We start from the raw sequence: 19,408 nt of genomic DNA, 5'->3' as shown, positions 1-19,408 counted from the left end.
AAATGATCTTTGTGTATGAAATGCATTTTTGGTGCATTGGGTGCCAAAAACGACATCAATGTTCTAGTCCAATTGCGATATTCAACTACATCTACCTTGGGAAATCATATGATGTGTCATTTTAGTGAATGAGACACCATACAAGCATGGGTACCACCTTACTGATGGGATATATCTCGAGATAGCTACATTTATGAAATCATTCTCATGTCCAAACGACGATAATACGGTTCAAGTTTAAGGCGGCCCACAAATCAGCTAGGAAGGATGTTGACCGAGCCTTTGGTGCTCTAAGAGACGTTGACATATACTTACAACCCGAGACGGTCATTGGAGCGTACAAGAATACATAACATGATGTATGCGTGCATCATATTACATAGTATGATAATAGAAGATGAAGAAAAAAAATGATTTGCCACTATAATGAAAATGAGAATTTACCAATATTGGAAAGAGTAGGTGTTGGTATGCCGGAATACACGACGAACAAATGGGAAATATATGACCGCTCTGGACACCACAACTTTCACACTGATTTGGTGGAACATATCTTTCATACTTATCTAAATCATGTCGCTTACCACTCGAACGACGATTTGTTTGATGATATAGATGAAGAGTCAGATATATTTAAAGATGATTCGAATGAGGATTTTAACGACGTTATGACTGACGCTGAGGAATGATGTACTATTTTAATATGTTTTAGTTTCGTTTGATTTTTTAATAAAATAATTTTTTATTTTGATTATTTTTACTTTTTAAATAATTAAATACTTTTCTTTTTATTAATTTTATATAAATTATATTTTAATATATATAATTATAAAAGAGAAAAAACTTAGTGAAAAGTGACAATTTACTAGTAAGAGGTGAAGTGAAAATGACACATCAATGATAGACAAAAAAAGGTGATGAAAGGGTTCACTCACCCGTATAAGACCGAAGGGTGTACTCACACATCACCACTCACTTTTTCTGTGTCACGTCAGCTTTACACTCACTCACCAAAAAAAGGTGATGAAAGGGTTCACTCACCCGTATAAAACCGAAGGGTGTACTCACACATCACCACTCATTTTTTCTGTTTCACTTCCCTTCATTTATTTTTATTTTTTAATATATTTTATACCAATATTATACTTTATTGGTACGCCGAAAATGTAGGAGTAGAGCTGTAAATGAATCGAACGAACACAAACAATGGTTTGTTCATGTTCGTTCGTTTAAGTTAGTCGAACAAACACGGACGAATAAACGAACGAGTTTTCTTGTTCATATTCGTTCGTTTAACAAATTAGCTTGCTCATGTTCGTTCATTTATGTTCGTGAACATGCTAAACAAACATAAACGTACAAAGATAAACAAACACAATTGAACATATAATATAGTAATGTAATAAAAAAGCAATTGAACATATATGAACATATATAAACTTTAACGAACGAACATAAACGAATGTAAGCGAACACCATAAATGAACGAACGAGACTATTGTTCATGTTCGTTCGTTTAACTAAACGAACGAGAATTTGTGTTGATGCTCGTTCATTTATTAAATAAATGAACATAAATGAACTTCCCACTGAACTGTTCATGAACGGTTCGGCGAATGTTCGGTTCGTTTACAACCCTACTCCCACCTTTCCAACCCATATGTCATGTAGGTGCTACATGAGTAATCCTCTCTCCTCTCACTTCCAACCCTTCCATCCCAAACACATAGTAATCTATCGTTCTCAATCCACACACTTTGGTATCTACCGTTCCAAAAAAAATATATAAGCTGTATGGGTAGGATGAGTTCGGTAACCCGCATAAGCCGTACATTTTTATGGTACCTGAAAGGGGAAAATGACGGAACGACCCTACTATGTTTTACGATTTTGCGCATTTAGTCGCTAAAGTTATTTTCTTACCCTCTAAGGGAACAAAGTTGTTTTTGTCGGGTTTAAAATGTCCTTTTTCGAAATTTTGAAGGGGTAAACCGGTTACCCCTTTGCCATATCACTACATGAAATGCTGCTACCCCAATCCTTCACTCCTGCTCTGGTTCATATACGTATTTTCTTTCGTTAAAATCCCAAAAATTAAGGGAATCTTCAGTTGTTCAGGTTGGGATTTATAGCAGAGTTTTAGAAGGATTGAATCTCGAAATTTGTTTGTGAAATTAGGGTCGTTGATTGTGTAATTTTGATCAATTGATCTTGGATTGGATTAGGGTTCATAGAGTTTGTTCAACAATGTCGTTATCATCGGCATTGTTTCAATTTTGAAGCATAATGAGTTTAGTTTATATGTTAATTTAGGGGTTTTTGAATTCAATTAGAGAGCGGTGTTGTAATTTTTGAAATAGATGCTACTTTCTCCACCCCGGTAACTCAGAGTTCTTTTGGAGGAAATGCTCGACTCTCTTCGTCGGAGAGACAAGGACGAGTTGCCGCCGGCATTGCCGACACGGCCAACATCCAAGGCACGCCTCCCTAAGTAGCTGCTTCCAGCGAGTCACCATACACCATGGCTCATGTTTGTGAACAGATATCGGTTGAGGACGGTGGTGCCACCCTTGCTACTCCATCGATCTCAGTCTCTTTGCTCAATAACCAGTTAGTTGCTACGTGAGCCAATCGATTGTCGCCCCAGTACCATCTTGATTTATTGGGTTTCAAAAATTCAAAATGTATTTTGTTGGTTTAAAAAACAAAATCTCAAGATTGTAGTGTTTGTATTTTCTAGATTTCAAAATCGATTTTGATTTGTTCCACATATGTGTTTTATTGGTGGAAGATGAAGTCATTGTTGGAGATGAGGTCGAAGAAGATGAAGTTGCAGGTGGGTTCTTTTAGTTTATGTTTTTGGTGTGTATGTATATATTTGATCGATAAAGGGAGATTTATGAATTTTGTTTTGATTTCATGCATGTTTCTGGGTTTTGTTTTTGATTTTTTTTTTCCCCCTTTCTCCTTGTAGTGCATCCTCCAGATATGTGTTTCATTCTAATGTTCCATATATGTTTTAATTTAAAGATGATTTTCTTGTCTTGATTTAGTTATGGATAACATGAAGATGGTTGTCTGTGTTTGTGTGGGAGAGAGAGCCCCAAGTTTTATTGTTATTATTTTTTTTACTAAAAAATGTCAAATCATAAGACACATCAGATTTAAGTGTTTATGTGGCTTATGTAACATGTTAGTGACAAAAAAAACAGGTCCCGACATCAATTTTATTATCAGTATAAGAAAATAACTTTAGGAACTGAAATGGTAAAATGGAAATACATAGCAGTAACTAGTAGGGGTGTCAAATATGTACCATGAAAAACCAACCAATATGTGTATCAACCGAACCAATTATATTGGTAGCCAATATGTTTGGTAGCCAACATGTTTGGCTGGTAGTACCGTACAAATTAATTAATAATGGTACGATAATGATACAAAGTTTTAAATGTCACGGTATTACCGTACCAACCAATTTATTTTTCATATAAATAAAATATTGTATATTTTAACTTTAAATGTATTTGACGGTTAAGAGTTCAAGTGCTTTGATATTAGCATTTACGGTCTAGTAACTTTTAAAGTTTAAACTAATATTAACATATCCCATTTACTCTATTGTTTAGTTTAAACTCATGGTACAAAATTATAAAATCTTTTTTGTATCGAATTTCCAATCCAACCATTCAGAAAACTCTTATTTACAAAACTCACATGTATCTTTTAAGTGCATAATATCATATAAATCTTAATTCGTAAAACACTCATACATGTTGGTATATACCATTACCAACATGTACCAACCGAACTTACTGGTAACCAATTAAGTTGGTACCAACTGTACTTGGTACAGTAGTGATAACTAAAATTACATACCAATTATAATTGGTACGGTACACGGTCCGAAAAAAAAATATATGGTACCGTACCAATTCCACCCCTTAGTAAGTTGGACCTCATTTTCCTACCGGGAAAGTGGTACTCCCGTATCAATCTTGCACGACTAGGTGCGGTATAAGGCCCAGGGGTTTCCAGATATTTTTTTTTTCTATTGTCACTTTTTTGCTATTTAACATCATCAACCAATGGGATCATGCCACATGGCCAAGCTAACTACATCCAACGGTTTCCACTGCCTCGTTATCTATATATCCACTATACTCCCTCTTCACAAAGAGAAGAGAAGAAGAAGCCTAACTCATAGCAGCCATGGTTTCTTCTTCTTCATTTGGACCTCCATGGCACACCACCTTTTCAACACCACCGTCCACCACCACCACAACCGTCGGCAGACAACCATTTAACCATCTTTCACAAAGTTCGCCACCTCCGGCATTGGTATTCCAGAGAAGAAGCTGGTTTGACAAGTCTCTCCTTCCTTTAGCTGCTTCAATGACTCTTCTTCTCACCCCATACCCTGGTAAATACACCTCTGCTTTTCACTAGGGTATCTGTGTTACTTTTTATGCATAAGGTAATTGTTTTCATGATCATGGCTATAGCGCACGCCGGATTGCTTTCGGGGTTCTCAGGATTGGAATCGATGCCTGGTCCCGAACTACCGAAGTTTGATTCCTTCGCTCGTTTCAATGGTACTGTGTGCTGCTATTCCGATTCACTTGATTACATCACATGCTAAAATTATCTAAGAATTTGGATTCCATTTTCTGCAGAAGAAAATCAAAAAAAGTATGCAGAAAATGATGCGAGATTCAAGGAGACTCCATTGCTTAAGGAATTGCTTGAGCGATCCAAGGTGAACAAAGAAAAGTAAGTATTGTTTATATAATCTGATTGAATATGTGATTGTAGATCGATGTTATTAACGAGTGGTGATTAATTTGTGGGGATAATGGATATGATTTGTCAGGAATCGACAAGCGACTCAAGACAAGTATTGCTTAAGAGGAGCGGAATGGGGGATTGGTGATTGTTCGGCTGAAGGAATGTCACCACAAGAAAGGGACGAGTTCATTGCAATGTTGAAAAAGAAGGTCGGAGTAGAATGACTATGAGAAGAGTAGTAGTTGTACCTTTTGTAGATTCAGTTGTACCCTCAATTATCGGTTGATTACATCTTCAATCTTCATACATACATGTTTCAACTTTTATAAAACAAACCTACCATTCATTCCATCAGATATGATCACCACCAACGGATACCCTTTTTTTTTATGTATTTTCAAAAGGGGGTCAATTAACGACATTTGATCATTGAACTCTGTTGAAATTTATAAACCAAGATCCCTTGAAGCTTTGTCATCTTCAATCTTCGTCATCTTGAACAATTTAAGTTCACATTCAGGTTTAGGATTTTTCTTCTGGATTTTGGGTTTGAAATTTAGGGTTTCAATGAACTAGTTATCATCCATCACAACACGAAATCAATGAATTTATAGGTGAAACCTAAAATCGAAATCATATCAAAATTTGTCCATCAAATTACAAGTTTCACAATGTTATTGGTCTATAGTTGGTCTGAATTTGTTGGTTAAAAACCCAAACCATTTCATATTTGATTTTATTGGGTTAGTTTTTGTTTTCTCTCTTTTTTTTTATTACTGAAAAATACATATAAAAAAAAGTTAAGCCACATTTAACATAGGGCATTAATTTAGAGTACGTGTTGACAAAACTAGCTGAAAGTTGAAAACTAATAGCTGGTAACTCGAAGTTTATTTTTTATTTAAACTTCTCATGTGTCATATACGAGTCATTGCAGGACACAACTTCTGTTGCAAAAAAGAAGTCATTATTTCATGATTGTGGAGTACTCCGGATCCAAAAAAACAGCAGAATTTCAAGAGTTCATTCATACAAGTTTTTTAGAGCAAAAAAAAAAACATAATCCTAATCTTACTGATATGAACTAAAATTACCATAAAATCTTGCCCTTCTTGCATCCTCAAACTCTTGAAGATAACCCTTATGCTTTACCCCAGCAGCATGAAGCTTCATTACTTTCCCACTTGAACACAAAATATCACAAACCTCACATAAAAACGGATTACTCACATTTTCACCCCCATTTCTCGCCATACAAAGGTTACTTCTATGAGCATAAGTTTCACCATGCATCTTCAAATGAAACACACTAGCAAACGCCATATCACAAACCACACAAATAAACCGTGCATTGGAGGGTTGTACCTTTCGCTTTCGGTCAACCATCCTTTGACCTTCCAAACCCGGCACCTGAATGAAAATTTCAACAATTTTTGAATCTAATACAATAACTTCTATAACAAAATTTTGAAACCCTACAAAGTACAACATGTTTTATTAGATCAAAATCAAACTACAACTACCGAATAACAATCGACTTAATAATTTTTTTTTTTTTTTTTATAATTTCAAATCCTCATCAAATGGCGTGACCCGTTAAGATGACGTTCCATTTCGCCCAAACTTGAACACGATGATTTACATAATTCGCACCAAATCGGATTGCTTATGGCTTGTTTCCTCTTCTTCATCTCAGATACATTGAATTTATGTTGTTGACTTACAACATGACCACTAAGGTCAAAAACAGTACCAAAAGTCAACTGACAAGCCTTGCAAGAAAACACACGTTTTTCTCGCAAGGTTTGACGGGTTGAAGAAAACTGAAACATCCGAGACTTATGGGACCCGCTTGCTGCCATTTTGTAATCTTCTTTCCAGGATTGAATCGGTGGGCCCTACAACTTATTCAATTACGACTCTAACATTTGGTAGTGTGAAGTCTAGAACAAGAACATGATTATGATTTTTGAGGTTACCTGTGAGACTACAAGAGGTTTTAAGTTGTTTTGATGTTGGTTTCTTGATATTTCCATCTTTTTACGATATTCTAACTCCCTTTTGATTGCAAGATCTACTGGCATTATGTTTTGTAGTGTAATCATCTCCTCTTCCATCTTGGCTATATAACAAATTCTGACAAAAAGTAAGCAATTTCTTATCAATTTCAAAGTTGCAGAGCACTCACATTGATTTAAAAAAAGTCAAATTTGGCTTTGAAGGACAACTATGGAGTGTATAGCTTCAGAAACTAAAAAACACCCATGTCAATAATCAGAAGTTCAAGAAGTGAACAGATTATGTATCTAACTATACACAAGTTGTAATCTTCCAAAACACCTCATAAAAATAAACGCTTTATTTTGCCGAATTATTAGCTCCTTTTGAGCCCTACAGCTGGTTACCCTTTTGTGCCCTACTTAGTATCAAATCGTTATCATATGATTTGTGTTCAGAAAAACATGAAATCGACTGTACGATCGAAAGTTTGAAACTTTAATTTAATCTAAAGTCACCACCAGTCGATTGTACAAACTATCGAGCAAAACCCCAACAAAAATCAATTATCCATACCCTCATCGGATCTTTATATATCAATTAAAATGAGTGGAGACAACAAACTATCAAGTATTAAAGAATCAAATGGAATACGCTTAATGAACACCCCAATTGGATAAAAAATGTAAAATTGGGAAGAATGATGACGCGCATTACCTAGATGTTGTGTGGCCAAAATTTGATCAATTCCGATCGAAAGGCACCTTTTTGAGTCAAATCTGTTTATGGGTTTATCAATTTATGACGGTGCTGCTGTAATTAGAAAGCTGTGTACATTGATGCCGTGAAAACGGAGGTGATTCCTGGTTCGAGATTGGCTATGTAGAAACTTCAATCGACGATGTTTCCCTGTTTGGCTGTTTGGTTTGTACTTTCTACTTTGTACTTTGTATAATTGTATTCCATTAATTTCATATCAAGTACTTTCACTTTGACTATAATTACAAAAGTTCTCCTCTAGAAAAAAGATTACTCGTTTTATTTATTTATTATTATTATTATTTTTTTTTAAAGTTTAAATATATGCATATAATTTAGAGTAAAATACAGAAAAACTATATATTTCCATCATTTTATCAAACCGTGAACGACACAAAACACATTATATATATATATATATATATATATATATATATATATATATATATATATATATACAATTTTGGCATGATATTATTTTTTTAAAAATCGAAAATCATACTTTTCAATTTTGTTGAATTTGACCATTTCATAGGACCCTTCAGGGTACCCGGCATCCCAAGTTGGAAAAAACAATATCAAAATCGAAAAGAAATATGAAAACGAAGTGTCTTTAAAATAAAAATTGAAAAACATGATATTCAATTTAAAACAAAAATATAAATTGTTAAAATCAAAACAAAAATGAAAACATAATGTTTTGTGTGTCATTTGCTATTTTCTCAATTTAATTTTTGTTTTTTTATTTTTGTAATTCAGTCGACTCTTAACTAAGAGGCTTTTTATATAATAAGATCTAAAGTTTTAAGATCTAAATTTTTTAGTGTCTGAATATTTAAAAGCTCCAAAATTTTAAGATATGAACTTTTGATAGGCAGGAGGAGATATCATGAGGGAAAATGGAGGCAGTTCTGTGAAATAGAAAGATAAGAAGAAAAAACGTTTTTTTGAAAAATTAGGGTATTTTCAAACAAATCCCTCTTTTTTTTTTTATTAAGGTACAACTCTTTTTCTTCAAATTTTAGAGTCTATTGAATAATTAAAAAACAAAAATCAAGAGAAAACATTTTGAATCTGAAAATTAAAAGCTTGCCTCATACCAAAACGCTCCGATTCTAAAAGCTACTTCATGTAGCGTTTAACAAAACGTTTCTGAGCTTTTGAAATTAATTTCCATAATTACCCTTAAAAATATATTTATATATTTATTTATTTTTAATCAATTGTCCTTTTATGTAATTTTATATATTTCAAAAGTTTCCAGCTACTTGTGTCAAACATTCATATAACAAATAAAAGCTATAGCTTCCCGCTACCCGCTACCCACTACCAGCTAACCGCTACCCGCTTCTAGCTAACAGCTACTTTTGTCAAACACGCCCTTAAACTTGTAAGAAACAATAAGGCTCGTTATGAAATATTCCAAATATGTGAAAAGATTTCAAGAAAGCACTTTTCGCATCTACTCCGCGAAACTTGTGCTGACTTTTTGAGATCCTATCAAGAGAGACAAGAAAACAATCAAGAAAACAATCCTCAAAATTCATCACTGGTTGTTATAGGAGTTGAAGTAGTCAAAAGAAGTTGATCTGTTAAGAAATGGATGAGTTCAGAAGATTAATATCATCGTCGGCATCATTTTTACCACCTAATATCTCAATACCTGCAACTTCCACGGTGGAGAACTTGTTCGCCAATGGAAGTGGCGGCGGCGTGGGGGAGAGTCCGGGACCGATGACTTTAATCTCAAACTTTCTCTCAGAGAACGACAGGGAAGCGGATTATCATTCATTCTCTCAGCTTTTGGCTGGAACCATGTCATCATCGGTAGAATTTCAAGGACGTATCCCGCCTAGAGATCTAGATGCCGGTGTTTCTTTTTTGGAAAACGTTGGTGGTGGTGGTGTTGGCAGGGGCGTTGACTTTCCTCCGGGAATAAGTCCGGCGTCCTTGCTCGATTCTCCGGGATTCTTTCCTCCGGCAAAGGTACGTGTACTCCACCATGAAGTTTGTAAAATCTTGCTCCTATTTTCTAAGATTTTCTGGCTAGCCGGTTTAATTCTGGTTATGTGGTAGGGCTCATATGGAACGTTTCACCAGCAAGCCTTGGCTCAGGCTAAAACTAAAGCAACCACACACCACCGTCTTCCACCATCTATGGCAGACCAGTATGCTATAAAGCCGGAGTTATCCATTTCCGGCAGCCACTCGCAACCTCTCACGGCTGATAAGCCAGCTGAGGACGGTTACAACTGGCGGAAATATGGGCAGAAGCAAGTGAAGGGTAGTGACTACCCTAGAAGTTATTACCGATGCACGCATCAACGTTGTGTAGTCAAGAAGAAGGTTGAGCGGAGTCCTGACGGCTTAGTGACTGAGATCATCTATAAAGGCCAGCACAACCATCAACCACCACGATCCATTGGAACTTCCGGTGAGTTTGAACCCTTCAAGGGTAGGGAGGATCAAGAATCTTCCCATGAACAGTCGGGATTAAACGATAGTGATGGAGCTAGTGATGATGTTGCCAAGCCTCAAACAAAAAAGAGGTACATTTGTCTAATAATGAAAAACTAAATATGATCATGGTTTTAAAAGTTAATATTTCGTTTATCATGGTAAACATATTATTGTTATTATGCTAAGTTTCATAATTCGGCATGTATGATGTAGGAATGTAGAGGTAAAGGAGTTCGATCCGGTTGCATCCCACCAGAAAGTTATGGAACCTCGGATTGTCGTTCAAGCCACCAGTGAAATAGATCTTCTCGATGATGGCTATAAATGGCGCAAATATGGCCAGAAAGTCGTTAAGGGAAACTCTCATCCAAGGTAGGTTTGGTTTTTTTACTTGATAAAACTTAATATTTTAAACACTTAATGTGGACAAATATATAAGGTTGTCTACGTTTAACTAATATATAAATATGTTTTAATGGGTTAAGTGAAAACAATTTACGGTTTGCTATTTGTGCATATTTGATAAGTTAAACATGATTATTGTACATGTTTTTGCAGGAGTTACTACAAGTGCACAAGTAAAGGGTGCAAGGTTCGGAAACATGTTGAGAGAGCAGCAAGCGACCCAAAGGCCGTCATAACTACATACGAAGGTAAACATAATCACTATGTACTTGCGAATGGTAAAAGCAACTCCGAACTTACGAAGGAAACCACCTCTCAACTAAAGCCTCAAGACCCCGTATTTACGATTAAAAGATGAGCGAATATAATAGCTGTTCAGACTATGTATATTGATTTAATTTGCCAAAGTTTGTGTAAATTAAAGAGATATAGACTAGTTGAACAATCAATTTTGGTTTTCTTCAGCAACTCAGAAGATTTTTCTTTTTACTTAATGGACTAATGATGACTTGAACTTAATAAAAAAAAAAGTTAGTAAAACAAGCTTCATTTATAAGTGCCGACTTTTTTACACAATTGTTCTATATTTTTCACTTCAGTATCACAAATATATCCTTATTTTCACAAATATTATTCAGACAAAATTGCAAAAATGGTCCCTGTGGTATGCATGTTTTTGGGGTTTTAGTCCAAACCATAATTTTTTTGGATTGGTGGTCCTTTTGAGCTACTTTCTTTTGAGCTAGTTTACATGCAGTTTTTGTCCCTATCCAAACTAAAAAGACTATTATACCCTTAATGAATTTAGTTTTCATTTTTTTAAATTATTATTATCATTAAATATAAAACCAGGCCCACCTCTCTCTCTCTCTCTCTCTCTCTCTCTCTCTCTCTCTCTCTCTCTCTCTCTCTCTCTCTCTCTCTCTCTCAAAAGAAAGTCAAACCCCCTACCTACTTCTTCATCTTCCCCAATCTATATCTGATGAACACATATGCGCATTGTTCATCGATGGCTGCATAATCTGTTGTGAGTGGAAAATATCATTTGTTGATACCGAGAACTCCTTCTCGACTTTCTTGAAGATAACATCGGAAAGCGGGATTATAGTGAAACCTAAGAATTGATCTTCGAGGTAATTTCGGACTCGGCTTAGCATATATATCACATTTGATTGAAGCATCGAGAGTGGGGACATCGATTGAAACCTTTTCGTTGAAAACAGGATTTTGTCCACCTCTATTTATTGTGTTTGTGGTGACGGGTTTTTTAGGGTTTGTAGTGAGGGTAATTTTGGCATAAACATCTTGTTTGTGGTATATACAGATGTTTTGAATGCTCTAGCTTGATGAACGTGATATCAAGAACACCAAGGGATGGGTCGGATTTTTTTTATGTGAATTCAGGGCTTTTGGGGAATGATTGAGATTGTGGCTTTTGGGGTCGGAGTAAGTTGATAAGTCCTTCAATGGTGATACAACAGATTTCTTCAATGGTGATACAACAGATTGTGGAGATTCCATAATATAACACCTGGAAAATATAGAAAAAAATAATAATCAAGAAACTGTTTCTTCAGATCTTGAAATTACAGAACAATGACGTGTGCCTTTTGCATATGTTCATAAACAGAAAACTACAAAAGTATTCATGATTAAAGAACGCAACAGATTATGCAGCCCTTCCATGAAGAACAGCAACCAAATGAGCGTTTGAAAACCCATTACCCAGAAGCATTTTATAGATTCAAAAATCGATTTCAGTTCTAGAATCAAACCTGGAAAATCGATTGTTCACCAGGTTAAGCAAGGAGATATGTGGGATTAGGGTGAAGGAGATCGAGGTGGTTGGCAGCGGATGGTGGCGGCGGTGAACAGTGATGGACGGTGAAGATGGAGGTGGAGGTGTTCTTGAGATTGTGGGTATATGTTCTTGATATTGTTAAGTGTGTGTTTTGGAGAGAGAGAGAGAGAGAGAGAGAGAGAGAGAGAGAGGTAGTGTGACAACCCGAACCTTTTTCCGTTAACGTTAATCCGATTCCGTTATATAAATTTTGAATTTTATTTAGTTCTGTCAAATTCCTTTTGTTTGGAAAGTCATTTAAGTTATATAATTGAATTTTATATATGAGTCGGAACCAAAATCGCACAAGAAGCCGAGTTTCCTTCGAAAATCAGCGGATTCCGACCTGAGTGGTGTTCACGGCCGTGAACCCGATCACGACTGGTGGCCCCACCACCGACCATGAAAACCCCCTATATATGTGTGTGCTACCCTCATTTACACTTTTCTGGCCGAAAACTCCCCCATTCTCTCTCTAACCTCTCAACTGCAAACATAAAAATACCCTATTTCCTTCCGGAAATCATCAAGAACCACCTTTGGGTGTTGTGGTGGAGCATCTAAAATGCGTTTTTCATCGAATCCAGTATTGTTGTTCTTGAGTTCATGTCACACCCTCGAACCAGACGGAGGAAACGTCCGGGGGCTTGCGCGTGACTTTATCATTGTAGTATCATCACATAGTATATAATTGAAACATAACATCATCATCACCACACATGTAATATAACAACAATCATTGTTTACATCGAGTATTGTGTTTAAATATTACATGCCAAAATAATTAAAGTCTGATGAAATAGAAATATAACAAAACATCCATTAGTTTGTTCAACCCAACCTGCTTCAACGGTTTCCTGAGAATACAAGTTAATTTAAAAGGGTCAACATAAAAAAGTTGGTGAGTTCATAAGCATGTTTGAGAAAAAGATTTGTATAACTTTGTAATCACAAGAAAATCCTGTATTTTCTTAAAATAGTTTGGTATGTTTGTGTCTGATCTTGTATTAATGCATGTATGTTATTGTTTAATAGAATGCCAAAAGTGAATTAATAGAATGTAAAGAGAATGCCCCCAGACAACCCTTTGTTGCCTGTAAAAGAAAAAAAAAAGAATGGTATCCCGTAAATTTCATAATGTTAATTCCTCTAAGTGAGTCATCATAACCATACTAAATAATGACAATTTCGTCTGTCTTGGCGTTTGTGAACGCCGACAGAAAATATAATAAAGTTTTCGTCACCCTAGACTGATGTCACCCTAGACTGATTTAGTCTAATTGTAGCGAACAGCTCAGGTGTGGGGTGTCATCCCTGTATAGATCTATACACAAATCCCCGCTCTCCCTCCAAGAGACTCTGGTTATAACTACAGGCTACGATCGTACACTCAATAGGTGTCAACCGACACGTCTCATTAGATCCTTAATCGAATTTACGCGAAGAGAAACATATAACACACATTCCATGCCCAATGAACCATGTAAGTGAACCACTAAGGCTCACTAAACATGTAAGTCATTTCCAGGCCCGATAGGAATGAGATTATATAACATGGGCCCAAAATATATGTAAAAGGACAACTAAGGCTCATTTCACATGTAAGGTATTTACAGGCCCAAATAGCACGCAAAAGGTATTCAAGGTCTGTCGAGCATGTTAATGGGTCAATAAGGCCCAATAAATATATAAATAGTATTCAGGACCTATCAAACATATAAGCGGACCACTATGTCCCAATAATATGAGAATGACAAAATTAGTCTGTTTATTATTTTATTGCTAGTATTAGTTCAACTATTCACCAAAATGGCATAAAAGACCCACTTTTTGTAAAAATGACATTCTTGGCCCATTAAGCCAAAAATTTACAATTAAGGCCCAATTTTAGTAAAAATTGCATTTTTGGCCCCTTTTTGGACAAAACTTGTATTTAAGGCTAGTTTTTGTAAAAATAACATTTTTAACTCACTTTTGTCAAAAATATCATTTTTGGCTTGATTTTTATAAAAATATACATATTCGGCCCATTATAGAAAATTTAATCATTTTGGCCCAAATTTGTATATTTTCATAACTTTAACCCTTCTTATGAAAAATTTACATTTTTGGTACAATTTTCTTGAAAATGACATTTAAGCCCACAAATGATCAAAAATTACAATTTTTGGGCCCAAAACCGTGAGAAGCCCAAATAAGGCCAATTTATGAAAATGTTTACATTTTTAGTCCTTGTAAGGTCTCAAATGTCGAGATTAGCCTTTGTTTAGCAAAAATTTCCTTTTGAACCCCTTACTAGCCGTGAGTTACATAAATAACTCATACTTTTGTCATTTTGTCGATTTTAGACCCTTTCATAAAGTTTTTCTTAGCTTCAAGTAATCTAGATGTATTTAAAACCTTTTTCTTATAAGATGAGTTGAAATAAGTGTTATGTCATACCAATATCATCATCTTTTAGTAGATCTTTAAGTTCATGAAGTTTTTAACACAAAAACACATATGTAACTAGAAAAACACACAAAATCATGCATACACATAGATCTACACAAAACAACTTGTATTCTCCCCCAAAACAAAGTAAAAATCGAAAATAGGGGGTATGAACTCACTTTGCTTTGAAGGTTTTGGTGTTTGATGATGAATGGATGAGATATCGGCCCTAGCAAGTTTCTTGAGAAGATTTTCGAGCTCTAAGATGTTCTAAGAGCATAGATCATGAAATGATGTGGGTTAAGAAGAGATTTTTGGTGTAAACTTGAAGTTAAAACTATGGAGTCAAACAAAAACTTACCAAAATTGATGAGCTTTGATGAAGAGTTCTTGATCTTTCACAAGATACACTCGAAAATTTAGAGATATGGTGAGTGAATTCTTGATGTTCTTAGAGAGCTTTTTGGTGGAGTTGAAATGAAAGAAAATGAGGGTGGTGAAGCACCCTTGGCCGAGAGTTAAAATGAAGAGAGAAGAAGGAGGGAAATGTTGAAGTGATGTTGCATGGGTGTATGTGATTTTCTTGTTATTTGATGGGTTTAAGCATGGAAGTCCACCATGCAAAGATTAGGTGGCACATGCATGTTTAATCTTTTTTTTTGCTTATGGGCCGAGAATGGGGAAAGGAAAAGAAGAGAGGAAAACTTTGGGGGCATATTAGCTCATATTTGACATTATGAGGCCCAATATGAGAATTTTCGGCCCATTGGACCCTTATGAGGGTTCACGGCCCAATGAAGCCCAAAAATATAGTTTGCGACCCATTAGGGCTTATGAAACCATGTACGACCCATCATGGCCCATTAGAGATAAGATGAATCATTCTAGGCCGATATGACCCAAAATACTTTAGTTTCATGGATGTGGGTCCAATTAGAGCCCAAATTGGGTTTTTTGGCCCAAAATAGCCAAATTGAAAGTTTACTGGTCCATTAGGCCCAATAAGAGGATCTTAGCCCATAATAAACTTGAACCGAGATTTTTAGGGTTTTCAACCCATAGTTGAATATGTGAGATGTATTGTATTAGATTTGAACTTTACTCCGGAGTTTTGATTCAAATAGATGATTTCATTTTAGCATATAGTATGATTTTTACTTAAAGTACAAGTCTTGCCATAGCTGATGTTTACATGAAAATAGAATCTCCTAGCTAAAAATGCTAGTTGTGACAGTTCACGGCCGTGAACCCTTCAAATCTTCATAGTTCATCAAGAACAGGCCGTGGACCCTTCAAACCTTCAAATACCGCAAACTATTCAAAAGCAGTATACAATTCACGGTCGAGAACAGTTCACGGCCGAGAACAGTTCACGACTGGAAACCCTTCACGGCCGCAAACCCACCCTAAGTCGTGAACTTAGCTGAAAACCTGCTTTCTCCAATTCAATCGAGTCCTGGTAACATTCCTAAACCAAAAGCAAGTGTTTTTCCAACACTATAAATAATGGTTTCGCTAATAAAATGCGTATATGTATTTAATTGTTATTAGGATCCCATTAAGTGTCGCGTACATCAACCCAAGGATCTTCATTCACAGTTTCGTTGTCCGATACTTTCACGCGACTAACAGTGAGTTCATACCCCTATGCTTTTATTATTTTTAATGTTTTCAAGGGGGGATACAAGCCAAACACAAATGATTTTTATGAATTTATACAAAAAGGATTCCAACACACTTAAAACTGATGCAATTAATACAACCATACGGTTTCCACACTTTATAAAATATTTAGATATTTTATCCTTTTTGTAACATGCTGAGCATAAGGGACGTTTTCAACATATAAGCATAATTGCATAATTTTCTGATCAATACACAAACCAGGTACATAGCTAACTACAGACTATAATAGGTATAGTTTGGGATTTCAATACACGGTTTTACACTTAAAGGCATATAAACTATGACAGACTTAGTTTATGATATTCTCGGGTAGCAAGAATACTTTACTAAATAATTATTTAAGTATAATTATTACTCTATAAAGTATACAAACAGAGTTAAATACAATAGATCAATACAGAACTACACGTAAACTAGTTAATACAGGATTGTGAGACAACTTTTCAAAATGTACCTTTCTGGGTACAAATTAAATCCTATCTTTTGTGAATAGATCTATTCGGGACTGACAATCCCACACCTAAACTGCTAGCTACAGTTAGACAGACATGCATGGGGTGACAAATATCATACCATCCGACGCCTGAAGAACGTCGTAGAGGTCATCAGTCATATCAAGCATGGTTATACGACTCACAATAGTATAAACTAACCTTTTTTTATGGAATTTCATTCTTCATTAGTTTTATTTTAATTAATAAAACTACTATACATTATACTGGAGGATTCCACGGGATAAAATACATGGTTTTATTTTAAGTAATGAAACCACTTTACATAGTGGTGGCAACCAGGGTTTTCCAACAGAACATTCTATTCATACTGGTGATAACCAGGGTTTTCATACAAAAGGGGTTTTACATTCAAAACAATATTATACAATTCATCTAGTGATAAACAGGCATTCGAACTAATACTTTATGGAACACTGTAACAAACTCATATGTTAGAAAGTATTGGATTTTCTTGGAAACATGCATACATTCTCAGTGATCCATTAGCAGGATTCCATTACAAAAACATGCTTATGAACTCACCAGCTTAATGTTGATACTCTTTCAAAACCGCTTGTATTCTCAGGAAATGAGTAGACAGGTACTCCCGCAGCTTTTGTGAAGACGGAGCGTATATAGAAGCATGTCTTTATATTTTTGCTACTTTTGATGTATATAAGTATGAATCAAACAGATGTAAATACCTTTTATATATTTAATGTAATGGTTGTGTTTACTTTGATTACTATGATGCAATTGTTGTGATACTACACATGACGTCCTCCACCCCCGAACGTTTCCGCCGTTTCGGTTTGGGGGTGTGACTGATTGGTATCAGAGCTATTGTTTATAGTGAACTAAGTATACCGAACCTTACATGGTATACAACTATAAACACTAAAGGGGCCGAAGTGCTCTGAAAACTAAAAGTATACTTTAAAATATAAGTATTTTACAAGAAGTATACAAGTATACATACGTACAAGAAGCTATAACACAGTAAGAACTACATAAAAGTATTTAGGGCGAGTTGGACACTACGGTTAAACCTGGATAGTTATGTAGTCATATGTGGGGCCAATATAACCTGATCAACTATATTTGTCCGAGATATGACCAACATGTGTTTGGGAGTGACTGTGGTGTTGCGACAAGTCTAAAACTCACCAAATCCTATACTAATGAAGCACATAGTTAAAATACTATAGGAGTATTTTATAACACTACACAGAATTATTACAAGTAGTACTAATCCTCACGAATGAAAGACATGCAATTCCTTGTTTATGTTAGTAAACCTTTATTGTAGATCTCTGTTATCGCCGTAGGATTTAGATATATTTTGCTCGAAAATATCCGATTCATGATCAGTATAAAGCTTATCGTCATTTTCCCCTTGTATCTTTTAGAGAAAGATGCCTCCAAGGAAGAGACCCAACAGAAAGAGCAACAACCCTCCGACAGACCCTCCGCCACCACCTCCTCAGTTCGATCCTGCCATGTTTTAGGCAGCAGTTACAGCTGTTGTGGCTTCCGCAATGTCGCAGATTAATTCTGGCGGCTCTAGTGGATCAGGAAGTGGTACCCATACTCATAATCTTGATGGAGGTCAGGGACACCAGAAGGAGTTTTCCTACAAAGATTTCATGAATGCGAAGCCCAAGTCCTTTGCTGGCAATGGAGGTGTCATTGCCCTAACTCGTTGGTTCGAGAAGATCGAACCAATCTTCGAGATCTGTGTGTGCTCTGAGGCAAGCAAGGTGAAGTTTGCCGCCTGCACCTTCAGCGATAGAGCTCTGACCTGGTGGAATAGCCGAGTCAAATCCTTAACTCTGCCAGTAGCCAATGCCATGGGATGGGAGAGTTTGAAAGAGTTAATGCTTGCAGAGTATTGCCCAAGAGGCGAGATGCAAAAGTTGGAACACGAGCTCTGGACCCTAAAGATGAAGGGTTATGACATTGCTGAGTACACAGCTAGGTTCTGTGACCTGGCTCTTCTGTGTCCCGAGATGGTCACCCCGAAAAGCAAGAAAATAGAGAGGTATATTTGGGGATTGACGCCCCCAACACAAGGAAATGTTTTGGCTGCTAAACCTATCACATTCGACAGCGCCAAGTGTCTGGCACAGACTCTGATAGATCATGCAGTTGATCATGAAACCGTGACAGCCGTTCCTGAACCACCCAAGGCGAGTGGTGAGAAGAAAAAGTTTTGGAACAAACGCAAGGGCAAGTCTTCGCAGGAGCCCTCCAAAAAACAACAAGTAGTAGCAGTTTATGCCGCTACCACTCTTGCTGCTGCCCCTACAGTTCAAGCACCTGCCAGTAGATATGCTGGTACCCTTCCAAGGTGTGACAAGTGCAACTTTCATCATCATGGGCAGTGCCGCAAGATGTTGTGCAATAGTTGTGGTAAGAAGGGACACACAGCTCGATTTTGCAAGACAAAAGTTCAACCAACCAATCAGGTTCCAGGAGCGGGTGTTGGTCAAGCCTGTTATGGCTGTGGGGAGACCGGGCACTTCAAGAGAAATTGCCCAAAAGC

General features: G+C 36.2%; 3 protein-coding genes across 6 annotated transcripts; 2 read left to right on the top strand and 1 right to left on the bottom strand.

The window, feature by feature from the left end:
* Window positions 1–4,160: 4,160 nt before the first annotated feature.
* LOC145169528 (uncharacterized) lies at window positions 4,161–5,142 on the top strand. Its single transcript, XM_079088074.1, has 4 exons — window positions 4,161–4,423; window positions 4,506–4,595; window positions 4,677–4,773; window positions 4,874–5,142. Exons 1-4 carry the CDS (start codon window positions 4,213–4,215, stop codon window positions 5,010–5,012), a joined length of 537 nt encoding a protein of 178 aa, XP_078944200.1. The 5' UTR covers window positions 4,161–4,212; the 3' UTR covers window positions 5,013–5,142.
* Window positions 5,143–5,793: 651 nt separating this feature from the next.
* On the bottom strand, window positions 5,794–7,737 carry LOC145169529 (uncharacterized). Of its 4 annotated transcripts, none has more exons than XR_013742545.1 (3): window positions 7,504–7,736; window positions 6,768–6,924; window positions 5,794–6,658 (listed from the first exon to the last, which is right to left on the bottom strand). XR_013742545.1 is itself a non-coding variant. In XM_079088076.1 (3 exons), exons 2-3 carry the CDS (start codon window positions 6,903–6,905, stop codon window positions 5,860–5,862), a joined length of 477 nt encoding a protein of 158 aa, XP_078944202.1. In that variant the 5' UTR covers window positions 6,906–6,910; window positions 7,504–7,737; the 3' UTR covers window positions 5,794–5,859. The 4 variants fall into 4 exon arrangements, 2 of the variants coding, with proteins under 2 accessions (XP_078944202.1, XP_078944201.1); XR_013742544.1 differs by having other exon boundaries at window positions 5,794–6,686; window positions 7,504–7,734; XM_079088076.1 differs by having other exon boundaries at window positions 5,794–6,198; window positions 6,768–6,910; window positions 7,504–7,737.
* A 1,223-nt stretch (window positions 7,738–8,960) lies between these two features.
* Window positions 8,961–10,899, top strand: LOC145169527 (putative WRKY transcription factor 3). The gene is made up of 4 exons (XM_079088072.1): window positions 8,961–9,531; window positions 9,622–10,094; window positions 10,219–10,377; window positions 10,564–10,899. Exons 1-4 carry the CDS (start codon window positions 9,145–9,147, stop codon window positions 10,766–10,768), a joined length of 1,224 nt encoding a protein of 407 aa, XP_078944198.1. The 5' UTR covers window positions 8,961–9,144; the 3' UTR covers window positions 10,769–10,899.
* The last annotated feature ends 8,509 nt before the right edge of the window (window positions 10,900–19,408 follow it).

The sequence above is a fragment of the Lactuca virosa genome, chromosome 4 (assembly GCF_052849685.1).
Source record: "Lactuca virosa cultivar CGN04683 chromosome 4, Lactuca_virosa_CGN04683_v6, whole genome shotgun sequence".
Classification (NCBI taxonomy): domain Eukaryota; kingdom Viridiplantae; phylum Streptophyta; class Magnoliopsida; order Asterales; family Asteraceae; genus Lactuca; species Lactuca virosa.
The sequence above is the reverse complement of the archived record's forward strand: the minus strand, read 5'-3'. Positions and strand labels throughout refer to the sequence as shown.

Bases quoted from the DNA above. Each gene is read 5' to 3' on its own strand.
- LOC145169528 (XM_079088074.1), top strand. From the start codon at position 4,213: ATGGTTTCTTCTTCTTCATTTGGACCTCCATGGCACACCACCTTTTCA. The intron at 4,424-4,505 runs GTAAATACACCT...TCATGGCTATAG, and splicing joins TCTTCTCACCCCATACCCTG to CGCACGCCGGATTGCTTTCG. The intron at 4,774-4,873 runs GTAAGTATTGTT...ATGATTTGTCAG, and splicing joins TCCAAGGTGAACAAAGAAAA to GAATCGACAAGCGACTCAAG.
- LOC145169527 (XM_079088072.1), top strand. From the start codon at position 9,145: ATGGATGAGTTCAGAAGATTAATATCATCGTCGGCATCATTTTTACCA. The intron at 10,095-10,218 runs GTACATTTGTCT...TGTATGATGTAG, and splicing joins AAGCCTCAAACAAAAAAGAG to GAATGTAGAGGTAAAGGAGT. The intron at 10,378-10,563 runs GTAGGTTTGGTT...ATGTTTTTGCAG, and splicing joins AAGGGAAACTCTCATCCAAG to GAGTTACTACAAGTGCACAA.
- LOC145169529 (XM_079088076.1), bottom strand. From the start codon at position 6,905: ATGGAAGAGGAGATGATTACACTACAAAACATAATGCCAGTAGATCTT. The intron at 6,199-6,767 runs GTAACCTCAAAA...ATTTTCATTCAG, and splicing joins AACCTCTTGTAGTCTCACAG to GTGCCGGGTTTGGAAGGTCA.